This window comes from Equus quagga, chromosome 5 (assembly GCF_021613505.1).
Source record: "Equus quagga isolate Etosha38 chromosome 5, UCLA_HA_Equagga_1.0, whole genome shotgun sequence".
Lineage (NCBI taxonomy): Eukaryota > Metazoa > Chordata > Mammalia > Perissodactyla > Equidae > Equus > Equus quagga.
In genome coordinates this window covers 77,821,045-77,847,050 of record NC_060271.1, presented here as the reverse complement: position 1 = coordinate 77,847,050, position 26,006 = coordinate 77,821,045, and the positions used below count along the sequence as shown (strand labels likewise).

General features: G+C 38.6%; 1 protein-coding gene across 6 annotated transcripts in view; it reads left to right on the top strand.

Moving 5' to 3' along the window:
- Positions 1 to 2,115: 2,115 nt before the first annotated feature.
- ALMS1 (ALMS1 centrosome and basal body associated protein) overlaps positions 2,116 to 26,006 on the top strand; it is a 244,752-nt gene continuing 220,861 nt past the window's right edge. For all 6 annotated transcript variants that reach the window (XR_006888598.1, XR_006888599.1, XM_046660995.1 and 3 more), the window contains exons 1-2: positions 2,116 to 2,421; positions 25,204 to 25,311. Coding sequence is in view for 4 of the 6 variants with exons in the window: in XM_046660995.1 (XP_046516951.1) it covers positions 2,116 to 2,421; positions 25,204 to 25,311 (414 nt within the window). In the remaining 2 variants the exon portion in view is untranslated. The remainder of the gene's footprint in view (positions 2,422 to 25,203; positions 25,312 to 26,006) is intronic.

Below are 26,006 nucleotides of genomic sequence, written 5' to 3'. Positions count from 1 at the left end.
AATATTTGTTGAGTAAATGCCATTGGAGACTTGGGGCTGACCCAGAGCTGCCAGTGTGACAAGGCATAGCCTCAGGGCTGAAAGGTAGTTAAAGAGGGATGTAACTTGATTGGCTGTGCTGTAACCAGACGTTCTGGGGTAATCTGCCTATGCACACTTTTTTCCCATTTTAAAAGAAAGACCTGAAACTTCAAAGGCTTGGTTTTGAAAAAAAAGAATCTTTTGGTGGGAGAAAGCCAGCTGACCCTGCAGTTCCAAGTGACCCCCTGAATTTCATCTTTCACAGGCAGGGGCCCCAGTTTGATGACTCTTGCCACTGCCACGCTGGTCCACATGTTTAGAATGTTTTGGCTCAAGGGTCATCAGAGACTCTTTCTCTGGGTTTCCCTTAGCACAGCCCTGGCAAGCTGGATATTCGTAATGCTTTTACAAACTAAAAACTTCACCAGCCTCTGGCTTCAGTTAAATTCAAGTTAATAGTAATTTGCCAGTTCATTGGTTCTGTTCCTTCTTCAAACAGTGCCCCTTCTTCAAACAGTGCCTCTTCTCCCTCTTTGTAGTGATGATATTAAAAATGTTTAACAATTGGAATGGCAAGGGCCTCGACCAATCAAACCAGAGGCTCAAGCTGTAACAGGCATTAACCCTTTAGTCTTTGGATCCCAGGGAGGTAAGTCTGGGACAGTGAAGGATAATGGGGTAGAGGGGGAAAGTGTACTTGGGGCACTGGCTAATTACCAATGAATGTAGAAGTATCTCAATATTTTAACAACTGTTAAATATTATAGCTGTACCTGTCCACACCAGATGAATGTCACCCCTGCCTCCAGATATTTCTGGGAGTTTTCAGTCTGTCATACATGACTTCCCCAAGAAGCCCAGCTAGCTGTCATGTGATGGGTGCTGGGCACTGTTGCCACTCCAGGAGTGGACAACCTCTCCCACAGTCACACTGGCCTCATCTGATCATGGCTGCAGTTTTTCCCGGGTTGTTTAATTTCTGGAACACTAATTCCTCTACTAGACTCTAAAACTGCTTCTGCTCTTGCCTGACAGACCCTGTGGTCTTCGGTAGGTATCCAAGCTACCTTGGGCTCCTCTCAGTACTATCACCAAAGTCTTAAAGCCCTCATGGTGGAGCCGGCCCCGCGGTGGCCGAGTGGTTAATTTCCCACACTCCACTTTGGTGGCCCAGGGCTTGCCAGTTCCAATCCTGGGCGCGTACATGGCACTGCTCATCAGGTCCTGGTGAGGCGGCGTCCCACATGACACAACTGGAAGGATTCACAACTAAAAATACACAACTATGTACCAGGGGGGGCTTTGGGGAGAAAAAGGAAAGATAAAATTTTTTTTAAAAAAAAGCCCTCATGGTATTCTGATTTTCTGGACATCTATGGTAAAATGGGGAGAATGCCTCTTTTTCTCTTTAAATTCTTTTTGAGAGGAGTACCAAAAATAGCATTTTTGAAGATTCTTACCAAATAAAATAAATAAATAAGTAAAATAGCATTCACAAGCATCCTACGTGACGGCCAATTATCCTCATTTTACGGAGCCTCAGTTACACCGCTCTAACTGGTGACGCCAAGAATCAAACTCTCATCTTTCTGATGCTTTTCCACTGCTAGGGTCAAGTGCCCACCATACAGTCTGTCACACAGTAGGCCACTCAATCTTTAAACATTTATAATTTCAAGTTTGGTTATCATGGTTCGTCCTAGGGTCTGATCTCCCCTCGGTGCACCGGCAAAATTTAGTTTTGGCCCCCCATGCCGAGGACTAAATTCTCCCCTCCCCCGAGAGGAGCCCAGTCTGGGTTTATTGTGACCTTACAGTACTGTGAACAAGAGCCCAGCCCGTGACGGGGCGCGAGGCGGTGGCTTCTCCCGTCTCCAGCCCTCCACCTCCGCCTTCGCGCCCGTCCCCGCGGGGCGTCCTTAGCAACGCGCGCGCTCACTACGCGCCCCGCCCAGTCCGCGCGGCTAGGCGCGGGGCGCGAGGCGGTCTTTGCGCCTGCGCGCGGCCACAACCGCCAGTCGGCTCTCTGCCCCGCCCCGCCTGCCCCCCTCCTCTCTCCTCCTCCTCCTCAGCCTCCTAGAGCCAGACACCAATATGGAGCCTGAGGACCTGCCGTGGCCCGGCGAGCTGGAGGAGGAGGAGGAGGCGGCGGCGGCGGCGGCGGCGGAGGAGGAGGCGGGGAACTTGGACCAGGACGAAGTGTCAGTCGTGGAGGAGGCGGAGGAAGAGGAGGGACGGGAGCTGGACGCGGACTACGAGAGTCAGCCTCGGGAGAGTACTGACGACGAGGACGACGAGGAGGCCAAGGCCTGGCTGCAGGCGCGCCCGGGCGCGACTTTTCCTCCGCCGCCGCTGCCGAAGCACCGCTACCTGGAGGGCGATCGGACCTGGCCGGAGAAGGTGAGCTGGGCCGGGGCGAGGTGTGGGCCGCCGTCGGGGCCGGGGCACGGGTCGTCCCTGGGCGCTCTGCCTGCCCTCTGCCCCGTCTGCCTCCTGTTCGCTGCCTGTCACGGTGCCTGACTAGGAACAAGCGCGCTTTGAAGGGCTTCTGGGCCCGTCTCGCCTCCTGGGCCGCGACGCTTGCCCAGGTTCTGTCTGACTACTCCAACTCTCTGGTTCTTTCTGACAAAGACCTCTCTTGTTTCCTCCCCCTCGGTGGGTCCCGGGCCTTTTGAATGACACCAGATGTTCAGAGGAGGCCGTATTCCCAGTGTGTATCGTTACGAAGTCCTTTTAGGGGAGGAGGTGGGGCTTCTCGTGCCTGAAGGAGGAGAAAAGGGCTGGGTAGGAGTGGAGAGAGTGGTTACCTGGGAACTATCTTGTTGGGGAGACAATTTGGAGCTGAGTCTGCAGGACTCCCCTTGAGGGAGTAGTGTGGATTATGTACACCGCATGATTAGTCAGTCTCAAGAGGCTCCTCGCCGACTGTGCTTCTCTGGACCCTTGTTTGTAGCAAGTAAGGGGTCCCCTGCCGGTAGGAGGGGCTTAGCTTTGCAGGAGGTTTATGCTGCAGCTCCACACAAGTCTGGAGAACGAGAAAGCGCAAGGAAATTTCAGTGTGGAGGAGGAGCTCATTTTATAGTTGAAAATAATTGCAGTTAATTGATTGCTTTTCAGGGAGGAAAAAACGTTTCCTACACAATTCGGATATCAAGTCTTCAGACATTTATTAAGTTTCTAATCTGTGCAAGCTACCTTGTGGAGACAAAAAGAAGCCTAGGGTTTATTGTCTAGGACTGCTCCTTAGACAAGATGTAAACTGTGCAGAGTGCAAGAACAATGCACAACAGTCGAAAAGACAGAGAAAAGGCTATATGGACCTGTGCTGTTCAGTACTGTAGTCACTAGCCCTGTGTGGCTCTTTACATCTTAATTAGTTAAAATTAAATAAAATTAAAAATTCAGTGCCTGTGTTGTACTAACCACTTTTCACGTGCTCAGTAGCCACACTTGGCTAGTGGCTGCCCTATTGGACAGTGCAGATATAGAATAGATCCATCATCACAGAAAGTTCTATTGGACATTGATACTATAGACTGTTGATCATTGAAGAGCAATAGTTGTTTTGCCTGGTAAATAGTTCAGTGGGTACTTAATTCATTGAGCATATATTAGTGAGCATTCACCATGGGCCACACATTGTGCTGGATGCTAAGGAACCTTGGTGAACCCAAACTTTTTTTTTTATTGAGTTCATAGTAGTTTACATCATTGTGAAATTTCACTTGAATGTTATTTCTTGTCCGTCACCACTTATGTGCTCCCCTTCACCCCCTCTGCCCTCCCCCCACCCTCCTTCCCCTGGTAACCACTAAACTGTTTTTAGTCCATGTGTTTCTTTATATTCCACATATGAGTGAAGTCATCTGGTGTTTGTCTTTCTCAGTCTGGCTTATTTTCTTAGCCTAATTCCCTCCAGGTCCATCCATGTTGTTGCAAATGGGATGATTTGTCTTTTTTTGTGGCTGAGTAGTATTCCATTGTGTGTGCATGTGTGGGTGTATATATATATGTGTGTATGTGTGTGTGTGAGTGTGTATATACCACATCTTCTTTATCCAGTCATCGATCGATGGGAACTTGGATTGTTTCCATGTCTTGGCTGTTGTGAATAGTGCTGCAATGAACATAGGGGTACATATAGTACTTTGGATTGTTGATTTCAAGTTCTTTGGATAAATACCCAGTAGTGGGATAGCTGGGTCATATGGTATTTCTATTTTTAGTTTTTTGAGGAATCTCCATTCTGTTTTCCATAGTGGCTGAATCAGTTTGCATTCCCACCAGCAGTGTACAAGGGTTCCCTTCTCTCCACACCCTCTCCAACATTTGTTATTTTTAGTCTTAGTGATTATAGCTATTTTGACAGGTGTAAGGTAGTATCTTAGTGTAGTTTCGATTTTCATTTCCCTGATTATTAGTGATATTGAACATCTTTTCATGTGTTTCTTGGCCATCTGTATATCTTCTTTGGAAAAATGTCTGTTCATATCCTCTGCCCATTTTTTGATCGGGCTGTTTGTTTTTGTGTTGTTCAGTTGTGTGAGTTCCTTACATATTGTGGAGATTAACCCCATGTCGGATATATGATTTGCAAATATTTTCTCTCAATTGGTGGGTTGTCTTTTTGTTTTGATCCTAGTTTCTTTTGCCTTGCAGAAAAGCTCTTTAGTCTAATGAAGTCCCACTTGTTTATTTTTTCTTTTATTTCGCTTGTCTGAGAAGACATGGTGTTCGAAAAAATCCTTTTAAGTTCGAAGTCAAAGAGTGTACTACGTATATTATCTTCCAGGAGTTTTATGGTTTTAGGACTTATTTTCAAATCTTTGATCCATTTTGAGTTTATTTTTGTGTATGGTGTGAGATAATGGTCTGTCTTCATTCTTTTGCATGTGGCTGTCTGATTTTCCCAACACCATTTATTGAAGAGACTATCTTTTCTCCATTGTATTTCTCGGCCCCTTTGTCAAAGGTTATCTGTCCATAGATGTGCGGTTTTATTTCTGGGCTTTCAGTTCTGTTCCATTGATGTGTGTGCCTGTTTTGTACCAGTACCATGGCTGTTTTGATCACTATGGCTTTATGGTACATTTTGAAGTCAGGGATTCTGATGCCTCCAGCTTTGTTCTTTTTTTCTCAGAATTGCTTTAGCAGTTCGGGACTTTGGTTGCCCCATATGAATTTTAGGCTTCTTTGTTCTATTTCCGTGAAGAATGTCATTGGTATTCTGATTAGGATTGCATTGAATCTGTAGGTTGCTTTGGGTAGTATGGACATTTTAACTATGTTTGTTCTTCCAGTCCATGTGCGTGGAATCTCTTTCCATCTCTTTATGTCATCATCTATTTCTTTCAGTAATGTCTTATAGTTTTTATTGTGTAAGTCCTTCACCTCCTTGGTTAAATTTACTCCTAGATATTTTATTCTTTTTGTTGCAATTGTAAATGGAATTGTATGCTTGAGTTCTCTTTCTGTAAGTCCGTTATTAGAATATAGAAATGCAACTGATTTTTCTAAGTTGGTTTTGTACCCTGCAACTTTATTGTAGTTGTTACTTATTTCTAATAGTTTTCTGATGGATTCTTTAGGGTTTTCTATATATAAGACCATGTCATCTGCAAACAGTGAGAGTTTCACTTCTTCACTCCCTATTTGGATTCCTTGTATTCCTTTCTCTTGCCTAATTGCTCTGGCCAAAACCTCCAGTACTATGTTGAATAAGAGTGGTGATAGAGGACATCCTTGTCTGCTTCCTGTTCTCAGAGGGATGGCGTTCAGTTTTTCCCCATTGAGTACCATGTTGGCTGTGGGTTTGTCATAAATGGCCTTTATTATGTTGAGGCAATTTCCTTCTATCCCCATTTTACGAATTTTTATCATAAATGGCTGTTGGATCTTGTCAAATGCTTTCTCTGCATCTATTAAGATGATCATGTGGTTTTTATTCCTCAGTTTGTTAATGTGGTGTATCACGTTGATTGATTTGCAGATGTTGAACCATCCCTGTGTCCCTGGTATGAATCCCACTTGATCATGATGTCTGATCCTTTTGATGTATTGCTGTATTTGGGTTGCCAGTATTTTGTTGAGGATTTTTGCATCTTTGTTCATCAGCGATATTGGCCCGTAGTTTTCCTTCTTTGTGTTGTCCTTGTCAGGCTTTGGTATCAGAGTGATGTTGGCCTCATAGAATGTGTTAGGAAGTGTTCCATCTTCCCTGATTTTCTGGAATAGCTTGAGAAGGATAGGTATTAAATCCTCTCTGAAAGATTGGTAGAATTCCCCAGGGAAGCTGTTCGGTCCTGGGCTTTTATTCTTTGGGATGCTTTTGATTACTGTTTCAATCTCTTTACTTGTGATTAATCTATTCATATTATCTATTTCTTCTTGATTCAGCTTTGGGAGGTTGTAAGAGTCTAAGAATTTATCCATTTCCTCTAGATTATTCATTTTGTTGGCGTGTAGCTTTTCATGGTATTCTCTTATAATCCTTTGTATTTCTGTGGTGTGCATTGTTATTTCTCCTCTTTCATTTCTAATTTTATTTATCTAAGCTTTCTCTTTTTTTTCTTTGTAAGTCTGGCTAGGGGTTTGTCAGTTTTGTTTATCTTCTCAGAGAACCAGCTCTTTGTTTCATTGATCCTTTCTATTGCCTTTTTGTTTCAATAGCATTTATTGCTGCTCTGATTTTTATTATTTCTCTTGTTCTCCTGACTTTGGGCTTTGTTCTTCTTCTTTTTTTTTTTTTTTGAGGAAGATCAGCCCTGAGCTAACGTCTGCTGCCAATCCTCTTCTTTTTGCTGAGGAAGACTGGCCCTGAGCTAACATCCACGCCTATCTTCCTCTACTTTATATGTGGGACGCCTACCACAGCATGGCTTGCCAAGTGGTACCATGTCTGCACCTGGGATCCGAACCGGCGAACCCCAGGCTGCCAAAGCGGAATGTATGCACCTAACCACTGTGCCACTGGGCCGGCCCCTGTTCTTCTTTTTCTAATTCAGTTAGGTGTAGTTTGAGAATGCTTATTTGGGGTTTTTCTTGTTTGTTAAAGTGAGCCTGTATTGCGATGAATTTCCCTCTTAATATGGCTTTTGCTGCATCCCATATTACTTAGTACGGTATGTTTTCATTTTCATTTGTCTCCACATATTTTTTGATTTCTCCTTTAATTTCTTCAATGATCCACTGGTTGTTTAATAGCATGTTGTTTAGTTTCCACGTCTTTGTCCCTTTTTAAGCTTCTTTCTTGTAATTAATTGCTAGCTTCATAGCATTGTGATTGGTAAAGATGCTTGTTATTATTTCAATCTTAAATTTATTCAGGCTTGCCTAGTTTCCCAACATATGGTCTATCCTTGAGGATGTTCTGTGCACACTTGAGAAGAATGTGTATTCTGCTGTTTTTGGATGGAATGTTCTATACATGTCTATTAAGTCCAACTGGTCTAGCATTTCATTTAATTCCACTGTTTCCTTGTTGATTTTCTGTCTGAGTGATCTATCCATTGACGTGAGTGGAGTGTTGAGGTCCCCTACTATTATTGTGTTATTATTAATATCTTCTTTTAGGTTTGTTAATAGTTGCTTTATGAACTTTGGTGCTCCTGTGTTGGGTGCATATTTATAAGCGTTATTTCTTCTTGATGGAGTGTCCCTTTGATCATTATATACTGTCCCTCTTTGTTTCTCTTTACCTGTCCTTTCTTGAAGTCTACTTTGTCTGATATAAGTATTGAGTCACCCGCTTTCTTTTGTTTGCCTTTATCTTGGAGTATTGTCTTCCATCCCATCAGTCTGAGCCTCTGTTTGTCACTGGAGCTGAGATGTGTTCCTGGAGGAAGCATACTGTTGGGTCTTGTTCTTTAATCCATTTTGCCACTCTGTGTCTTTTTACTGGAGAATTCAATCCATTTACGTTTAGGGTGATTATCAATATACAAGGGCTTAATGCTGCCATTTTATCACTCGTTTTCCAGTTCTCCTGCCTTTCCTTTGTTTCTTGTCCTGTGTGTTTTAGTCTACCCATTGAATTATGTAGTTTTTTATGTTGTGTTTCTTTGTTTTCTCCTTATTTATTATTTGTGTCTCTGTTCTGCTTTTTTGTTTAGTGGTTACTGTGAGGTTTGTATTCAAAATCTTGGAGATAAAATAGTCCATTTTCTGATGGCCTCTTATTTCCTTAGACTAAACTGATTCAGTCCCTCTACTCTTCCCCTCCTAAGTTTTTTTTCTTACATCTTATTCCATCTTGTGTTGTGTGTTTGTGGTTAAAATGACAAAATTATTTTTGCTTTTGGCGTTTTCCTTCCCTTTATCTTTTTTCTGTTTGAGGAAGATCAGCCCTGAGCCAACTACTGCCCATCCTCCTCTTTTTGCTGAGGAAGACTGGCCCTGCGCTAACATCCATGCCCATCTTCCTCTACTTATATTATATGTGGGACGCCTACCACAGCATGGCTTTTTCCCAAGTGGTGCCATCTCTGCACCCGGGATCCGAACCTGCAAACCCTGGGCAGCTGAGAAGCAGAACTTGTGAACTTAACCGCTGTGCCACCGGGCCGGCCCCACCTTACCTTTATCTTTAATGCTATACTTGAGTATTTGCTAACCTGTTCTGATGTATAGCTGCAATTTTCTGATTCTGTCTACCTATTTATCTCCTTACTCTGTGCTTTGTAACCCCTTTCTCCTTTTTTTTTTTTCAGGTCTGAGGGCCTTCTTGAGGATTTCTTGGCGGGGGGGCTGGTGGTGGTGTCTTGTGGCTACAAACTCCCTTAGCTTTTGTTTATCTGGGAAAATTTTTATTTCTCCCTCATATCTGAGGGATATTTTCGCTGGATAGAGTATTCTCAGCTGAAAATTTTTGTCCTTCAAAGATTTGAATATGTCATTCTAGTCTCTCCTAGCCTGTAGGTTTCTGCAGAGAAATCCAGTGAAAGCCTGATAGGGGTTCCTTTGTAGGTTATTTTTTTCTGCCTTTCTGCTCTTAGTATTCTTTCTTTGTCATTTACTTTTGCCAGTTTCACTACTACATGCCTTGCCATAAGTCTTTTTACATTGACATATTTAGGAGATTTGGTAGATTTGGTAGTGTCTTTCCACATGGATTTCACATCTTCTTCCCCAGGTTTGGGAAGCTCTCTGCTATTATCTCTTTGAACAAGCTTTCTGCTCCATTCTCCATCTCTTCTTTCTCTGGAATACCTATAATTCTTATGTTGTATTTCCTAATTGAGTTGGATGTTTCTTGGAGACTTTCTTCTTTTTGTTTTAGTCTTAGCTCTCTCTCCTCTATGTGGATCATTTCAACATGTCTATCCTCGATTATGCTGATTTGCTCCTCTGTGATGTCCGCTCGAGTGTTCAGGGAATCCATATTTTGTTTTACCTCATCCATTGTGTCTTTTATCTCTAGTATTTCTGATTGATTCTCCTTTATAGTTTCAATCTCTTGTGAAGTAGCTCCTGAACTCATTGAATTTTTTCTCTACATTCTCTTTTAACTCATTGAGATTTTTGATTATAGCTGTGTTGGATTCTCTCTCATTTAGAGTACATATTTCTGTGTCCTCGGGACTGATTTCTGGGTACTTGTCATTTTCTCTCAGTTCTGGAGATTTAATATAATTTTTGATACTGCTAGAGGGCATGGCTATGTTTTTGCACATCCTGGTATTATTTGGTCGTGGTTACCACCTATCACCACTGGGTGGGAGTCAAGAGCCACGTGTTCTGAGCCCTCTGCAGTCTGCAGAGATACCAGGTGCTGGAGCCAGCACTGGGCAGCTGGAGGGGAGCGGTGCTTTCTTCTGCATGATCTCGCTATCTGCTTTCCTGGGGTGTTGGCTTGATGAGGTCACCCCCTAGAATAGCTTTCACCCTGGTAGAGGGCTTCCCTCTAGGCTGCATGGCCCTCGAGGATCTTTGACATTCCCATGAGTGAATGTTCCCTTCCTCCTTCCTTCCCTCTTGGAGGTGGCGTGCGGTCCCAAATCACAGTCTTCTGGGGAGGGAGAAAAGTTTTCTCTTACCCTATTCCACCTCTTCTGAGGGGGAGCTCCAGCCTCTCCGCCCTTCATTGTGTGGCTACCTGGGTCTCTCATATGTCTTTTGCATTGTGCTTGGACATCCTCTGTTGGAATATGAATGTCTTTTCATTGTATGGTGGTGGGGAGAGATTACCAGGAGAGCTCTCTCTGCCATGATGCTGACATCACTCCCCAAACATTTTATATCTCTGTCTTTGTAGTGTTCATAGTGTAGAGAGGGAGGCAGACAAAATTTAGTTGGTTACATAAATGAACATGGGATATCTTTCCATTTATTTATATTTTCTGTCAATTTATTCAATAACATTTTGTAGCTTTTAGAGTGTAAGTTTTTCACTTTTTTTCTTACTCTATGTATTTTATTCTTTTTGGTGCAATTCTAAGTGGATTTTCTTTAAATTTCATTTTTGAATTGTTCATTGTAAGTCTATGAAAAGACGGTTGATTTTTGTATTTTGACCTTTAATCCTGTAACTTTGCTGAACTTGTTTGTTAGTTCTAATACATTTTTGGTGGACTCTGTAGGATTTCCTATATGTAAGACCATGTCAAATGTGAATACATATAATTTCATTCTTCTTTTCATATCTGGATGCCCTTTATTTTTTCTTGCCTAATTTCCTTGGCTAGAACCCCCAGTGTAGTGTTGAATAGAAGTGGAGAGAGTGGATATCCTTGTCTTATTCCTGATCTTAGGGAGAAAGCATCAAGTCTTTTACTAAAGGTATGTTAATTGTGGGTTTTTAATAGATGTCCTTATCAGATCAATGAAGTTCCCTTCTATTCCTAGTTTGTTCAGTGTTTTTATCATGAAAGGGATATTGGATTTTGTCAAATTATTCTCTTAACTGGTGTATTATGTTAATTCATATTAAGTTCTTTAGTCAAGTGTGCATTCTGGGAATAGTTTACTTCATCATGGTGTATAAATATTTCATTTGTTGCTGCGTGTAGGAACATATATGTATATATATACACTAATTTGCTAGTTTTTTTTTTTTTTTTTAAGAATGTTTACCTGTAAATTCCCAAGATACTGGTCTATAGTTTTCTTGTGTTGTTTTTGTCTGGTTTAGTATCAGGGTAATAATGCCCTCATAAAATGTGTTGAAAATATTTCTTCTGTTTTTGGAAGGGTTTATGAAGGATTGGCATTAATAATTCTTTGACTGTTAGATTATACCATATGGTTCTGAGCTTTTGTTTTTGGAAGTATTTTAATTACTAATTTGCTGTCTTTTCTTGCTATAGGTCTATTCAGATTTTATATTCCTTCTTGAGTCAGTTCTGTTTGTTTGTGTTTTCTAGGTATTTGTGTATTTTCTCTAAGTTACCAGATTTCTTGACATACAGCTTTTCATAGTATTCTCTTATAATTCTTTGTATTTCTGTAAGATCAGCAGTGAAGTCCTCTCTTTAATTTCTGACTTTAGTAATATGAGTACTCTCTTTTTTTCTTGGTGAGTCTAGCTAAGGGTTTTTCAATTTTGGTGATATTTTCAAAAACCCAAATTTTGTTTTCATTGATTTCCACTCTTCTCTATTTCTCTTATTTCCATTTTGGTTTTAGTTCCTTCCATCTGTTTTTTTTTTTAGGTTTAGTTTTTTATGTTCTAGTTTAAGGTGCAAGCTTAGGTTGTTCATTGAGATCTTTATTCTACAGTTATGCCTTGCTTAATAATGGGGCTATGTTTGAGAAGTGCATCGTGAGACTATTTCATTGTCTGAACATCTTAGAGTGCACCTACACAAACCTAGATAGTATAGCGTACTACACACCTAGGTTATATGGTACTAATCTTATGAGATTACATCATTGTAAATGTAGTCCATTGTTGACCGAAATGTTGTTATGCAGCTCATGATTGTATTTGTAATGTATGTTTATAGCTATAAATTTCCCTCTGAGCGCTGCTTTAGCTGCATTCCATTAGTTTAGGTATGTAGTGTTTTTATTTCAAAATATTTGAAAAGTCTCTTTATGATTTCTTTCTTTCTTTTTTTTGATGAGGAAGATTGGACCTGAGCTAACATCTGTTGCCAATCCTCCTCTTTTTGCTTGAGGAAGATTGTCGCTGAGCTAACATCTGTGCCAGTCTTCTTCTGTTTTGTATGTGGGGTGCCATCACAGCATGGCTTGGTGAGCAGTGTGTAGGTCCATGCCCTGGATCTGAACCTATGAACCCTGGGCCACTGAAGCGGAGCATGTGAACTTAACCATTATGCGAGTGGGCCAGCCCTGTAATTTCTTTTTTTGACCCAATGGTTATTTAGGAGTCCGTTGCTTAATTTGCACCTGTTTGTGAATTTCCTCCTGTTAGTGATTTCTAATTCCATTCTATTTTGGTTGGAGAATATAGTTTTCATGATTTCAGTTACTTAAAATTTTTCAGGCTTGTTTTAAGGGCTAACATGTGGTTTGTCTTGGAGAATATTCCATGCGTGCTTGAGAAGAATGTGTATTCTGCTCTCTAGGGTGGAGTGTTCTATAATGTCTATAGATCTAGTTTGTTTATAATGGTGTTCACATATTATATTTCCTCATTGGCGTTCTGTCAAGGTGGCTTTCTTAAAATGAATTAGTAGACTTTTGCAGTTTTGTTTGTACAGAAAAATCGAGCAGAAAGTATAGAATTTCTGTGTACCTCCTCTCCCTCACCTATTTTCCCTATTAACATCTTGCTTTAGTGTGGTCCATTTCTTACAATTGGTAAACCTGTGTTGATACATTATTATTAATTAAAGATATAGTTTGTATTAGGGTTCACTCTTTGTACATTCTATGGGTTTTGACAAATGTATAATGACATATATTCACTATTACAGTATCATACAGAATAGTTTCACTGCCTAAAAATCCCCTGTGCTCTACCTATTCATCCCTCTCTCCTTTCCTCTCAAACTCTGGCAACCACTGATGTTTTTACTGTCTCCATTGTTTTGTCTTTTCCAAAAAAGTCATATAGTTAGAATCATTACAGTATGTAGCCTTTTCAGAATGGCTTCTTTCACTTAGCAATGTGCATTTAAGCTTCCTCCATGTCTTTTCATGGTTTGATAGCTCATTTTTTTTCATTCTTTATTTCTTTTTCTTTTATTGTGGTAAAATATGCATAACATAAAATTTACCGTTTTAACCATTTTTAAGTGGTGTTAAGTACATTCGCATTGTTGTATAACTGTCACCACCATCCATCTCCAGAACTTTCTCATCTTGCCAAGCTGAAACTCCAACATCTCTGCCATGTCTGAGTCTGGTTCTGATGCTTGCTCTGTCTCTTCAAACTGTTTTGTTTGTTTGTTTGTGTCTTTTAGTATGTCTTATAATTTTTTGTTGAAATCCAGACATGGAGTGAATGAATATGATATGAAAGGAACTGAAGTACACAGGCCTTTAGTGTAAAGTTTTATATTTATCTGGTTAGAGGTGAGATTGTGTTTGTTGTAGCTGTAGGTATCAGAGGCTAAAATTTCCTCTGATGATCCTGTTTTTGTCTCCCTTGGTATCTTTGGGTTTCTCTGAGGACTTCTTAAATAAGGTCCGAGATATGCTATTCTTTCAGTTATATTCCCCTGTTATTAGCAGCAGCCCTATTGATGCAGTGATAAGGTATGGGTGGAGGGGAAGTGCTCTATAGTCCTCTTATTAGGTCTTAGTATTTCTGATGGGCTGTGACCTTTATTAGGGTTTCTCATTGTTCTCCCTTTAAGTGAGACAGGAAGGGTAGAAGGGCCTGGAGTTGGTTATTTCTCTTTTATCATGTTGAAGGCTAGAGCAGGCTGGAACAGGCTGGAGTTGAGTATTTCCTTTCTCTTAGGTTGCTTAGTCTCTAGTAGAACCCGGGTCAGTTAGACTGTGGTAAAATAGTTTCTTTTGCGGGCAGGTCTTATTAAGAACAGAATGCTCTGGGCATGTTTCAAAATGGCTACTTTTCACCTCCGTCTGCCAGAAGCAGGAGGAGATTTTTCTCTCCTCTTAACTGTGGGAACCTGGTACAGTTCCTGGAGGTAAAACTCTTAAAAATGTGGGGGCCTCTCCAAGGCTGAGTTTCCCTGGAGTTTTGAAATCTCAAGATTATTCACCCTGAGCCTCTAGCAATTTGTTGATTATAATTTAGGTTTTCCTACTGTAGTGTGTGTTCCTGTGGTGGTATCTGCTTCTGGGATTCTGTTCCAGTAAGTTGTGATTCTCTGTATCTGCTTGTCTGTCTCTTCAATTTTGGGGACTGTGGTTTCAGTTCTCTGATGAAGAATTGTTACTTTTCCGTTTGTTGGGCTTTTTAAATTTTTGTGGGGATGGGAGTGATAACTTCCTGACCTCTTGTGTGCTGAACCAGATCTCTGTTTTGTTTTTGTTGTTTTTTGATAGACTTTACTTTTTAGAGCAGTTTTAGGTTCATAGAAAAATTGAGTGGATAGTACAGAGATTTGCCGTCTACCTTCTGACCCCACACATGCGCAGCCTGCTCCACTATCAACATTCCACACCAGAGTGGAGTACATTGTTTCAATAGATGAACCTACATTGACATCCAAAGTCCATAGTTTACATTAGAGTTCACTCTTGTACATTCTGTGGTTTTTGACAAATGTGTAATGGCATGTAACCACCGTTATAGTACCATATAAGGTTTCTCTATGTCTCTTCATGGCATTGTAGCTCCTTTCTTTTTTAGTGGAATAATAGTCCATTGTCTGGATGTAACATAGTTTATCTATTCACCTACTAAAGTGTATCTCAGTTGCTTTCAAGTTTTGTCAGTTATGAATAAAGCTGCTCTAAACATCCGTGTGCAGGTTTTTTTATGGATGTAAGTTTTCAGTCCATTTGGGTCAATACCAAGGAGCATGATTGCTAGATTGTATGCTAAGAGTATGTTTAGTTTTGTAAGAAACTACCAAACTGTCTTCCAAAGTCACTGTACCATTTTGCATTCCCACCATTGTTCAGCAATTAATGAATGAAAGTTTCTATTGCTCTGTACCCTCAGCAGCATGTAGTATTGTCTGTGTTTTGGATTTTGGCGATTCTAATAGATGTGTAGTGGTGTCTCATTATTTTAATTTTTGGTTCCTTAATGATACATGATGTTAAACATCTTTTCATATGCTTATTTTCCAGCTATATATCTTTTTTGGTGAAGTATCTGTTCAGATCTATTGCCCATTTTCTAATCAAGTGGTTTGTTTTTGAGTTTTAAGACTTCTTTGTATATTTTGGTTAACAATCCTTTATCAGATATGTCTGTTGCAGATATTTTCTCCCAATCTGTGGCTTGTCTTCTCATTCTCTAAACATTGCCTTTCACAGAACAGAAATGAGTCCAATTTATCAATGATTTCTTTCAAGGATTGTGCGTTTGGTGTTGTACCTAAAAAGTCATCCCCACACCCAAGGTCATCTAGGTGTTCTCCTATGTTATCTTCCAGGAGTTTTATAATTTTGCATTTTACATTTACATCTGTGATCCATTTTGAGTTAAATTTTGTGAAGGGTGTAAAATATGTATCTAGATTCGGTTTTTGTATGTTGATGTCCAGTTGTTCCAGCACCATTTGTTGAAAAGACTATTTTTGCTCCGTTATATTGCCTTTGTTCCTTTGTCAAAGATCAGTTGACTATAATTATGTGGGTCTATTTCTGTGCTCTATTCTCTTACAGTTATCTGTCTTTTTTTTTTTTTCCCAATACCATACTGTCTTGATTGCTGTAGCTTTATTTTAAGTCTTGAAGTCAGGTAGTATCAGTCTTCCCATTTTGGCTTTTTCAATTTTCTCTTGGCTATTCTGGGTCTTTTGCTTCTCCATATAAACTTTAAAATCAGTTTATAAATATCTACAAAATAATTTGCTTAGATTTTGTTTGGAATTGTGTTCAATCTATACATCAAGTTGGGAGGAATTAACATGTTAACAATATTTAGTCTTCCTAACCACAAACATGGGATATCTGTCCATTTAATTAGTTCCTCTTTGATTTATTTTATTTTTATTTATTTGTATTTTTTTGAGGAAGATTAGCCCTGAACTGACATCTGCTGCCAATCCTCCTCTTTTTGCTGAGGCAAACTGTCCTTGAGCTAACATCTGTGCCCATCTTCCTCCACTTTATATGTGGGATGCCCGCCACATCGTGGCTTGACAAGCAGTGCATAGGTCCACACTCAGGATCCGAACTGACGAACCCCGGGCTGCTGAAGTAGAATGTGCGAACTTAACCACTATGCCACTGGGCCAGCCCCCCTCTTTGATTTCTTTATCAGTTTTATGGTTTCCCTCCTATAGATCTCATACATATTTGGTTAGATTTATACCTATTTAATTTTATTGCAGTGCTAATGTAAATGATATTGTTTTTAATTTAAAATTCCAATTGTTCGTTGCTGGTATATAGGAAAGCCGTTGATTTCTGCTCTTTTTTTTAAACGTTCAAGAATCATCTGCAGAATCTCTGTCCATCCACCTTTTGAAAGTGGTGTATAGAAGTCTAATTATTGTTAAATTGTCTATTTCTCTTGTAATTTCTATGAGTTTTTTTTTTTTTTGAGGAAGATTAGCCCTGAGCTAACTACTGCCAGTCCTCCTCTTTTTTGCTGAGAAAGCCTGGGCCTGAGCTAACATCTGTGCCCATCTTCCTCTACTTTATATGTGGGACGCCTACCACAGCGTGGGGTGCCAAGCGGTGCCATGTCCGCACCCGGGATCCAAACCGGCGAACCCTGGGCCGCCGAGAAGCGGAGCATGTGAACTTAACCGCTGTGCCACCGGGCCAGCTCCATCTATTAGTTTTTAAGTGGGATATTTTGGGGCTCTGATGTAGGGTGCATATATATTTTTAATTGTTATGTATTCTTAAGGGATTGACGCTTTTATCGTTCTGAAATGTCCCTCTTTATCTTTAGTAACTTTTTTGTTTTAATATGATTTGTCTTGATATTACTATAGCCACTTTACCTCTTATATGATTATTTGCATAGTAAATCTTTTTTTCCATCCTTTTACTTTCAACCTGTTTGTATTTTTGAGCCTAAAGTGTCTATCCTGTAGACAGCATATAGTTGAATCTTGTTTTTCATGCAATCTAACACAATGTATTCCTTTGATTGTTTAATTCATTCACATTTAGTGCTATTGATATGTTTGGATTTATATCTGCTGTTTAACTTTTTATTTTCTATGTATCTCATGTCTTTTGTGTTTCTTTAGCCCTTTTTACATTGCACTTTTTGCATTAACTATTTTTCTCTTGTATTATGTTAATTCTAATGATTTTCTTTTTAAGATTTTATTTTTCCTTTTTCTCCCAAAGCCCCCCAGTACATAGTTGTGTATTTTTAGTTGTGGGTCCTTCTAGTTGTGGCATGTGGGATGCCGCCTCAGCATGGCCTGACAAGCGGTGCCGTGTCCATGCCCAGGATTTGAACCGGCAAAACCCTGGGCTGCCGAAGCAGAGTGCATGAACTTAACCACTCAGCCACAGGGCCGGCCCCTCTAATGATTTTTAAATTGAAATTCTTGAGTTATTTTCCAGTGGTTGCAATGTGCATCTTAATTTATTAGAATCTGCTTCAGATTCCTTAGGACTTAGTTCCAAAGAAATATACGAACTTTATGCCTATAGAGCTGCATTCCCTACTCTCCTTTGAAAACTATTACTGTTATGCATATGTCTATATATTTTACATACTCAGCAATACGTTATTATAGTTAATACTTTATATTAGGTCTTTTGAAGAATCAGAGAGAAGGAAGAATAACAAGTATGTGTTTGTAGAATTTGTTGTATTAACCTTATTTTCCCTTTTTTGTGCTCTTCATTTCTGCCCTTCTTTTGAGTTACCATTTGGTGTCATTTCCTTACTCCAGTATGACCTTTGTGCTGTCATTGTCAAATACGTTTATATGTTATAGGCCCAATGGTACAATTAGATATATATGATTTCATAAAATTGCATATTAAATCAGTGAAGGGAAGAAATGTGCAGTTATACTGTCTTTTGCAATTACCTGCAAAATTGCTTTGATTGGCACTCTGTTATTTTGCATAAATTTGAATTACTCTCTGGTGTCACTTGCTTTTATCCTGAAGAACTTCCTGTAGTATTTCTTGTAAGACAAGTTCATTATCAACAAATTTTCTGTCTTGGTTTATCTGCAGATTGAAAAATTTTTTAAAATTTAATTGTGGTAAGATACATATAACATAAAATTTAGCATCTTAACCATTTTTAGGTGCACCGTTCAATAATGTTACATCCATTAACATTGTTGTGTAAACAATCTCCAGAAGTCTTTTCATCTTGCAAAACTGAAATTCTATACCCATTAAACAACTACTTTTCATTCCATCTCACCCCAGCACCTGGCAACTACCGTTCTACTTTGTCTTTCTATTGACTTTTCTGGGTACCTCATTTAAGTGGAATCGAACAGTATTTGTCTGTTGTGACTGGCTTATTTCACTTAGCTAAATGTCATCAAGGTTTATCCATGTTGTAGCATGTGACCAGAATACCTTCCTTTTTAAGGCTGAATAATATTCCATTGTATGTATATACCACATTTTGTTTATCCAATTATCAGTTGATGGACACTTAGGTTGCTTCCATCTTTTGGCTATTGTGAACGGTGCTGCTGTGTACATGGCTTTGCAAATATCTCTTTGAGAGCTTGCCTTCAATTCTTTTGGATATATACCCGGAGGTGAGATTCCTGGATCATATGGTAGTTCTATTTTTAATTTTTTGAGAACCTTCATCCTATTTTCCACCGTGGCTGTACTATTTTATATTCCCACTAACGGTGCACAAGGGTTCCAGTTTCTGCACATCTTGGCCTACAATTGTTTTCTATTTTTTTTAATGATAGTAACCATCCTGATGGGTGTGAAGTGGTATCTTATTGTAGGTTTGGTTTGCATTTCTCTAATGACTAGTGATGTTGAGTATCTTTTCATGTGCTTATTGGCCATTCATATGTCTTTGGAGAAATGTTTGTTCAAGTTCTTTGCCCATTTGTTAATTGGGTTATTTTTGTTGTTGTTGAGTTTTAGGAGTTCTCTATATATTCTGAATATTAATCCTTTATCAGATATATGATTTGCAAATATTTTCTCCCATTCTGTGGGTTGCCTTTTTACTCTGTTGGTAGTATCTTTTGATATGCAAAATTAAAATTTATTTTTATTTTTTTATTTTTCAGATGTACATCATAATATATTTTGAATTCTGTGTAGATTACATCATGTTCACCACCCAAAGACTAATTATAATCCATCACCTCACATGTGAGCCTAATCACCCCTTTTGCCCTCCTCCCTCCCCTCTTCCCCTCTGGTAACCATCAATCCAATCTCTGTTGCTATGTGTTTGTTTTTCATTGTTTTAATCTTCTACTTATGAATGAGAGCATATGGTATTTGACTTTCTCCCTCTGACTTATTTCACTTAGCATAATTCCCTCAAAGTCCATCCATATTGTCACAAATGGCTGGATTTCATCCTTTCTTATGGCTGAGTAGTATTCCATTGTGTATATATACCACATCTTCTTTATCCATTCCTTTGATGGGCACATAGGTTGCTTCCAAGTCTTGGCTATTGTGAATAAGGCTGCAATGAACACATGGATGCATGTAACTTTATGCATTTGTGTTTTCAAGTTCTTTGGATAAATACCCAGCAGTGGAATAGCTGGATCATACAGTAGATCTATTCTTAATTTTCTGAGGAAACTCCATACCATTTTCCATAGTGGCTGCACCTCTATGTAGTGTACACCACCAGTAGTGTGCAAGGGTTCCCTTCTCCCCACATCCTCTCCAACATTTGTTGTTTCCTGTCTTGTTAATTATAGCCATTCTGACCGGATTGAGGTGATATTCCATTGTAGTTTTGATTTGCATTTCCCTGATAGTTAATGATGTTGAACATGTTTTCATGTACCTGTTGGCCATCCGTATATCTTCTTTGGAGAAACGTCTCTTCAGATCTTTTGCCCATTTTTTAATTGGGTTGTTGGTCTTTTTGTTGTTGAGATGTATGAGTTCTTTGTATATTTTGGATATTAACACCTTATCCGATATGTGGTTTGCAAATATCTTTTCCCAATTGTTAGGTTGTCTTTTCATTTTGTTGGTGGTTTCCTTTGCTGTGCAGAAGCTTTTTAGTTTGATGTGGTCCCATTTGTTTATTTTTTCTCTTGTTTCCCTTGCCCAGTCAGACATGGTACTTGAAAATATGCTGCTGAGACCCATGTCAAAGAGCATGCTGCCTGTGTTTTCTTCTAGAAGTTTTATTGTTTCAGGTCTTACATTCAAATCTTTAATCCACTTTTAGTTGATTTTTGTGCACGGTGTAAGATGATGGTCTACTTTCATTCTTTGGCATGTGGCTGTCCAGTTTTCCCAACACCATTTGTTAAAGAGACTTTCCTTTCTCCATTGTATGCTCTTGGCTCCCTTGTTGAAAATCATTTGACCATATAGGTGAGAGGTTATTTCTGGGCTCTTTAATCTACTTCATTGGTCTGTTTGTCTGTCTTTATACCAGTACTACACTGTTATAATTACTATAGCTTTTTAATATATTTAGAAATCAGGTAATGTGAGTCCTCTGACTATTCGTTTTCAAAATTGTCCTGGCTATTTGGGGTCCCTTGAGATTCCATGTGAGTTTTAGGATGGATTTTTCTATTTCTACAAAAAACACTGCTGGGATTTTGATAGATGTTGCATTAAATTGTTAGATTATTTGGATAATATGGACATCTTAACAATATTAAGTCTGTCAGTCCATGAACATGGGATGCCTTTCCATTGATTTGCTTTTTTAAAATTTTCTTTTAGCAGTGTTCTGTAGCTTTCAGTGTATAAGTCTTTGCCTTCTTAGTCAAGTTTGTTTCTGTGTTTTATCCTTTCTGATGCTATTGTTAATAGAACTGTTTTTGTAATTTTCTTTTTGAATTGTTTATTGTTAGTGTATAAAAATGCAACTGATTTTTGGTTGTTGATTTTGTATCCTGCAACTTTGCTGAATTCATTTGAGTTCCAACACAACTCCTGTGTGGAATATTTAGGATTTTCTACATATGAAATCATGTCATCTGTGAATAGAGATAATTTTACTTCTTCCTTCCTTTCCAGTTTGGATGCTTTTTATTTATTTTTCTTGCCTAATTGCTCTGGCTAGGACTTCCAGTACTGTGTTGAATAGAAGTGGCAAGAGTGGACATTTTTGCCTTGCTACTGATCTTAGAGGAAAAGCTTTCAGTTTTTACCATTGAGTATGATGTTAGTTGTGGGCTTTCGTAAATGGCCTTTATTATGTTGAAGTACTTCCCTTCTATTCCTAGTTTGTTGAGTGTTTTTGCAAGGAAAGAGTGTTGAATATTGTCAAATGCTTTTTCTGTATCAATTGAGATGATCATGTGGTTCTTCCTTCATTCTGTTAATGCAAGGTATTACACTGATTGATTTTGTATGTTGAACCATCCTTGCATTCCAGGGCTAAATCGCACTTGATTGTGGTGTATAATCCTTTTAATATGCTGTGAATTCCATGTGCTAGTATTTTGTTGAGAATTTTTGCATCAATATTCATGAGGGATATAAGGTCTGTAGTTTTCTTGTAGTGTTTTCTTCTGGCTATCTCATGTCAGGGTAATGCAGACCTCATAGAATGAATTAGAAGTGGTCCTTCCTCTTCAGTTTTTGGGAACAGATTCAGGAAGATTGGTGTTAATTTTTCTTTAAATGTTTGGTAGAATTCTGCAGTGACGCCATCTGGTCCTTGGCTTTTCTCTGTTGGGAGGTTTTTGATTACTGATTCAGTCTTCCTGCTAGTTGTAGATTTGTTCAGATTTTCTGTTTCTTTATGATTCTGTCTTGGGAGGTTGTGTTTCTAGGAATTTATGCATTTCTTCTTGGCTAGCCAATTTATTGGTGTACAGTTGTTCATAGTATTCTGTTCTAATCCTTCTTATTTCTGTGGCATTGGTTGTAATATTCCTTCTTTCATTTCTGATTTTATTTTTGAGTTTTCTTTTTTTCTTAGTCCAGCTAAGTGGTTGTCAATTTTGTTGATCTTTTAAAAAGACAACTTCTAGTTTCATTGATTTTTTTTCCTGTTCACTATTTTATCAGTGCTCTAATCTTTATTATTTTTTTCCTTCTGCCTGCTTTAAGTTCAGTTTGTTCTTCTGACTCCTTGACATATGTTGGGTTGTTGATTTGAGATCTTGCTTTTTGTAAATGTACACATTTACAGCGACAAACTTCCCTCTTAACACTGCTTTCACTGCATCCCATAAATTTTGGTATTCTGTGTTTTCAGTTTCATTTGTGGTTCTAATTTTCCCTGTGACTTCTCGTTTGACCCATTGGTTTTCTAAGAGTGTAGTGTTTAATTTCCACATATTTGTGGAATTTCCAGTTATTCTTCTACTGATGATTTCTAGTTTCATTCTGTTGTGATTAGAAAAGATACCGTGTATGATTTTAATCTTCTTGAATTTGTTAAGGCTTGTTTTGTGGCCCAACATGTGTTTCATCCTGAAGAATGTCCATGTGTCCTTGAGAAAATGTGTATTCTGCTATTGTTAGGTGGCATGTTCTGTACATGTGTGTTAGGTCCAATTGGTCTATAGTGTTGTTCAGTTTCTCTATTTCCTTATTGTTCTTCTGTCTGATTGTTCTATCCCTTATTGAAAGTGGGCTATTGAAGTCTCTTAATATTATTGTGTTGCAGTGTATTTCTCCCTTGAATTCTTTCAAAGTTTGTCTTATTAGGAGCTTTGATATTTGGTGCATAAATACTTACAATTGTTATATCTTCTTGGTGAATTGACTCTTTTATCATTATATAATGTCCTTTCTTGTCTCTTATAACACTTTTTGATTTAAAGTCTGTTTTGTCTGATGTTAGTATAGCCACTCCTGTGCTTTTTTGGTTACTATTTGCATGAAATGTCTTTTTCCAACCTTTCACTTCCAGCCTATATGTGTCCTTACATCTAAAGTGTTTTTCTCAGAGACAGCATGTAGTTGAAAGACCACTAATTTTTTTTTCTTTTTTTCTTTTTTGGTGGGGAAGATTGGCTCTGAGCTAAAATCTGTTGCCCATCTTCCTTTTTTTGCTTGAGGAAGATTGTACCTGGGCTAACATGTGTTGCAGTCTTCCTCTGTTTTTTGTATGTGGGATGCCACCACAGCATGGCTTGATGAGTGGTGTGTGGGTCCACGCCCAGATCTGAACCTGCAAACCCTGGGCTGGTAAAGTGGAGCACGTGAACCTACCCATGAAGCCACCCAGTCGGCCCCAGAAGACCACTGACTTTTAGTATTAAAAACTGACCCAGAGAAGGACTCTTTAAAACTGTTAATTTATACCAAAAGGCATTTAATCTCAGATCAGAGAGTTGCTAATGACAACTACTTAGTTTTGGAGCATTCATCTTAAGCATCCTACTTCAAGTTTTTGGGTTTCACCACTGTACAGAAGCAGTTGTGGGAAAGCTGACCAAACATATGGGAATGTATTAGAAATTAATTTCTTTGATGAAGTCTAAACAGTCAAGTAGTAACAAAAATAAGAAGTTCTGGGAAATGGAGTTTTAATAAGAACTTTTCTTTTAACATTTAATTTTAACCTTTGGGTTTTCTTTGAACTGATAAAAGTGAGGGGGAGTGTTCTTTTTCTCACACATTGGGTTAGTTGTCAAAGTGCTAGTTTCTTAATATTGTATCATTAGTTTTCTGCAAATATCCTGATGAATTCTTTTTCTGAAAGCTGTGTGAATCAGCTATTTTCAAAGTCAAGACCCCATGCTCCACACCCAGCATTATTAAGCTGCAGTGAATAGCCATTTTGAATATTCATTTTGGCATTCTTCATTCCTGGAGGGCTCAAAGAAGACTAACTGTGCCAAAATATTGGCTATATTGTTATATATTTAGGGATTTCAGATTGCCAAAATGAATTTGCAAAACGGCTTTCTTTGCTTTTTGTTCTTTATCCCTTAAAAATTGCCATTGAAGCAAGGTGGGTGTGCCCCATCCTGCTCTGCCTTTTGAGAAAAACGTTTTGGAAGAGTTGATACCTTAGAAATCTTTTTATTTATTGAATAGACTTCAAATTAAGCTGGCTTTTCTACAACCAAAAGCACATTGTTGTAAGTGCTATGTAAAAATGTTTTATTAATGTAGTAAGTGTTTAATTCTGGAAAAATTCCAATGACTTTGAGTTTTCTTCAGAGGCTCTTTCACATTGTGGTTATTAATATTTTGTTAGCTTTCATCTTTTCTTTACTCATAACTGCCTGTTTTACTTTTATAACCTTATCCTTTTTTATCGATATTGTCTTTATCTGAGATATCTTATTTTAAAGTCTCTTGAAAGTGTAGTTTGTAATCTCATTTATAGCTTTATTGTTGTTTTGTTTGGTCTTTTGGTGCACCCTTCTCTAGCTGGTGTTTTCATGATTGTCTCTGCCTTACCCCTTGTGGCTGCTTCTTTAGAAGGAGGTCTTAGATTGGAAGATTTGGGTTCTTATTTTTCCAGGGATATTGGGGAAAATCTCCACAACCAGTCCCTGAACTAGCGGGTGACTTGACCTAGGTCATTTTTGTTGAATTGCTTCTAATCTTTTCCATTTGCATTGCTTCAGCCTTGGTCACAGCTTTTATTGCCTTCTTTCACAGGTGAGAGAGCCCTGCTTCAATCCCTGGTTTTATAAAATGGGGCTGACTTTTGTTCCCATTTTCCATGCTATGTGATGATTTTAATTCCTGTTATTGGGGTTAATTTCTTAGGTGTCTCAAACAGTAAGATTATAAAACAGATAACTTGCTTGTTTCTGCTTGCTTCTTTTACCTCTAGGGGTATAGGAGGTTAAGAAACTGCTGTGGTTTACTGGAAAGTATGCTGAGTCCTAACTGGGTAACCTTAAGTCTCCTTTTCCTTATTTTTAAGTGAGACAATAATTTGGACAGTGGTTATGAAGTCAAAATGTTATTATATATGTGAAGTGCTTTATAAGCTGAAGAATATAATCTAAATGTTAGATTTTCTTTATCATTGTTTAATTGTAGTGATTGTGTTACTACTTTTTTAAACCTGCTTTTGATTTTCAGGTTGTTCCGTTGATCTCTCATGTATGGCAACAGCCATTGTATCAAGATGATAGTGGAACACAGATTTCTGATACTAATGTGGTCTCTTTGGGTTCTGGGGATGATCAGGTATGTCTTGTGTAACTGGCAAACTATCTTTTGATGAGCAGCATGAGAAACTCTGATTTAGCTGTGAAGAATGGAAAGAGGTGAATTACTTAAATATTCCAGTTCTCTGATGAGATATTTGGCAGCTTTCATTATATAGAATAGCATTTCACTTTTTTTTTGTCTCAGGACTCCTTTATATTTTTCAAAAGTATTTTAAAGAGGTTTTGTTTATTTGGGTTATCTATATTGATGTTTAGCTTTCTAGAAATTAAAACATTTAAAAAGTATTTATTTTAAAATAAACCCATTGCATCTTAACATAAATAATATATTTTAAAATGAAAAATTACTGTTTTCAAAAACAAAAAAAAATTAGTTGGAAGAGTGCACATTTTTTGCATATCTCTTTAATGTCAGGCTTGATAGAAGACAGTTGGTGTATTAGATAGGGTTCTCCAGAAAAATACAACCAGTAGGAGACATATACATACATACATACATACATACATACAAATATATAGTCATGCTCTCCATAACAACATTTTGGTCAATGACAGACTACTTATACGATGGTGGTCGCATAAGATCAGTACTGTATAGCCTAGATGTGTAATAGGCTATACCATCTTGGTTTGTGTAACTATACGATGTTTGCACAATGACGAAATCGCCTAATGACATGTTTCTCAGAATGTATCCCGGTCATTAAGCGA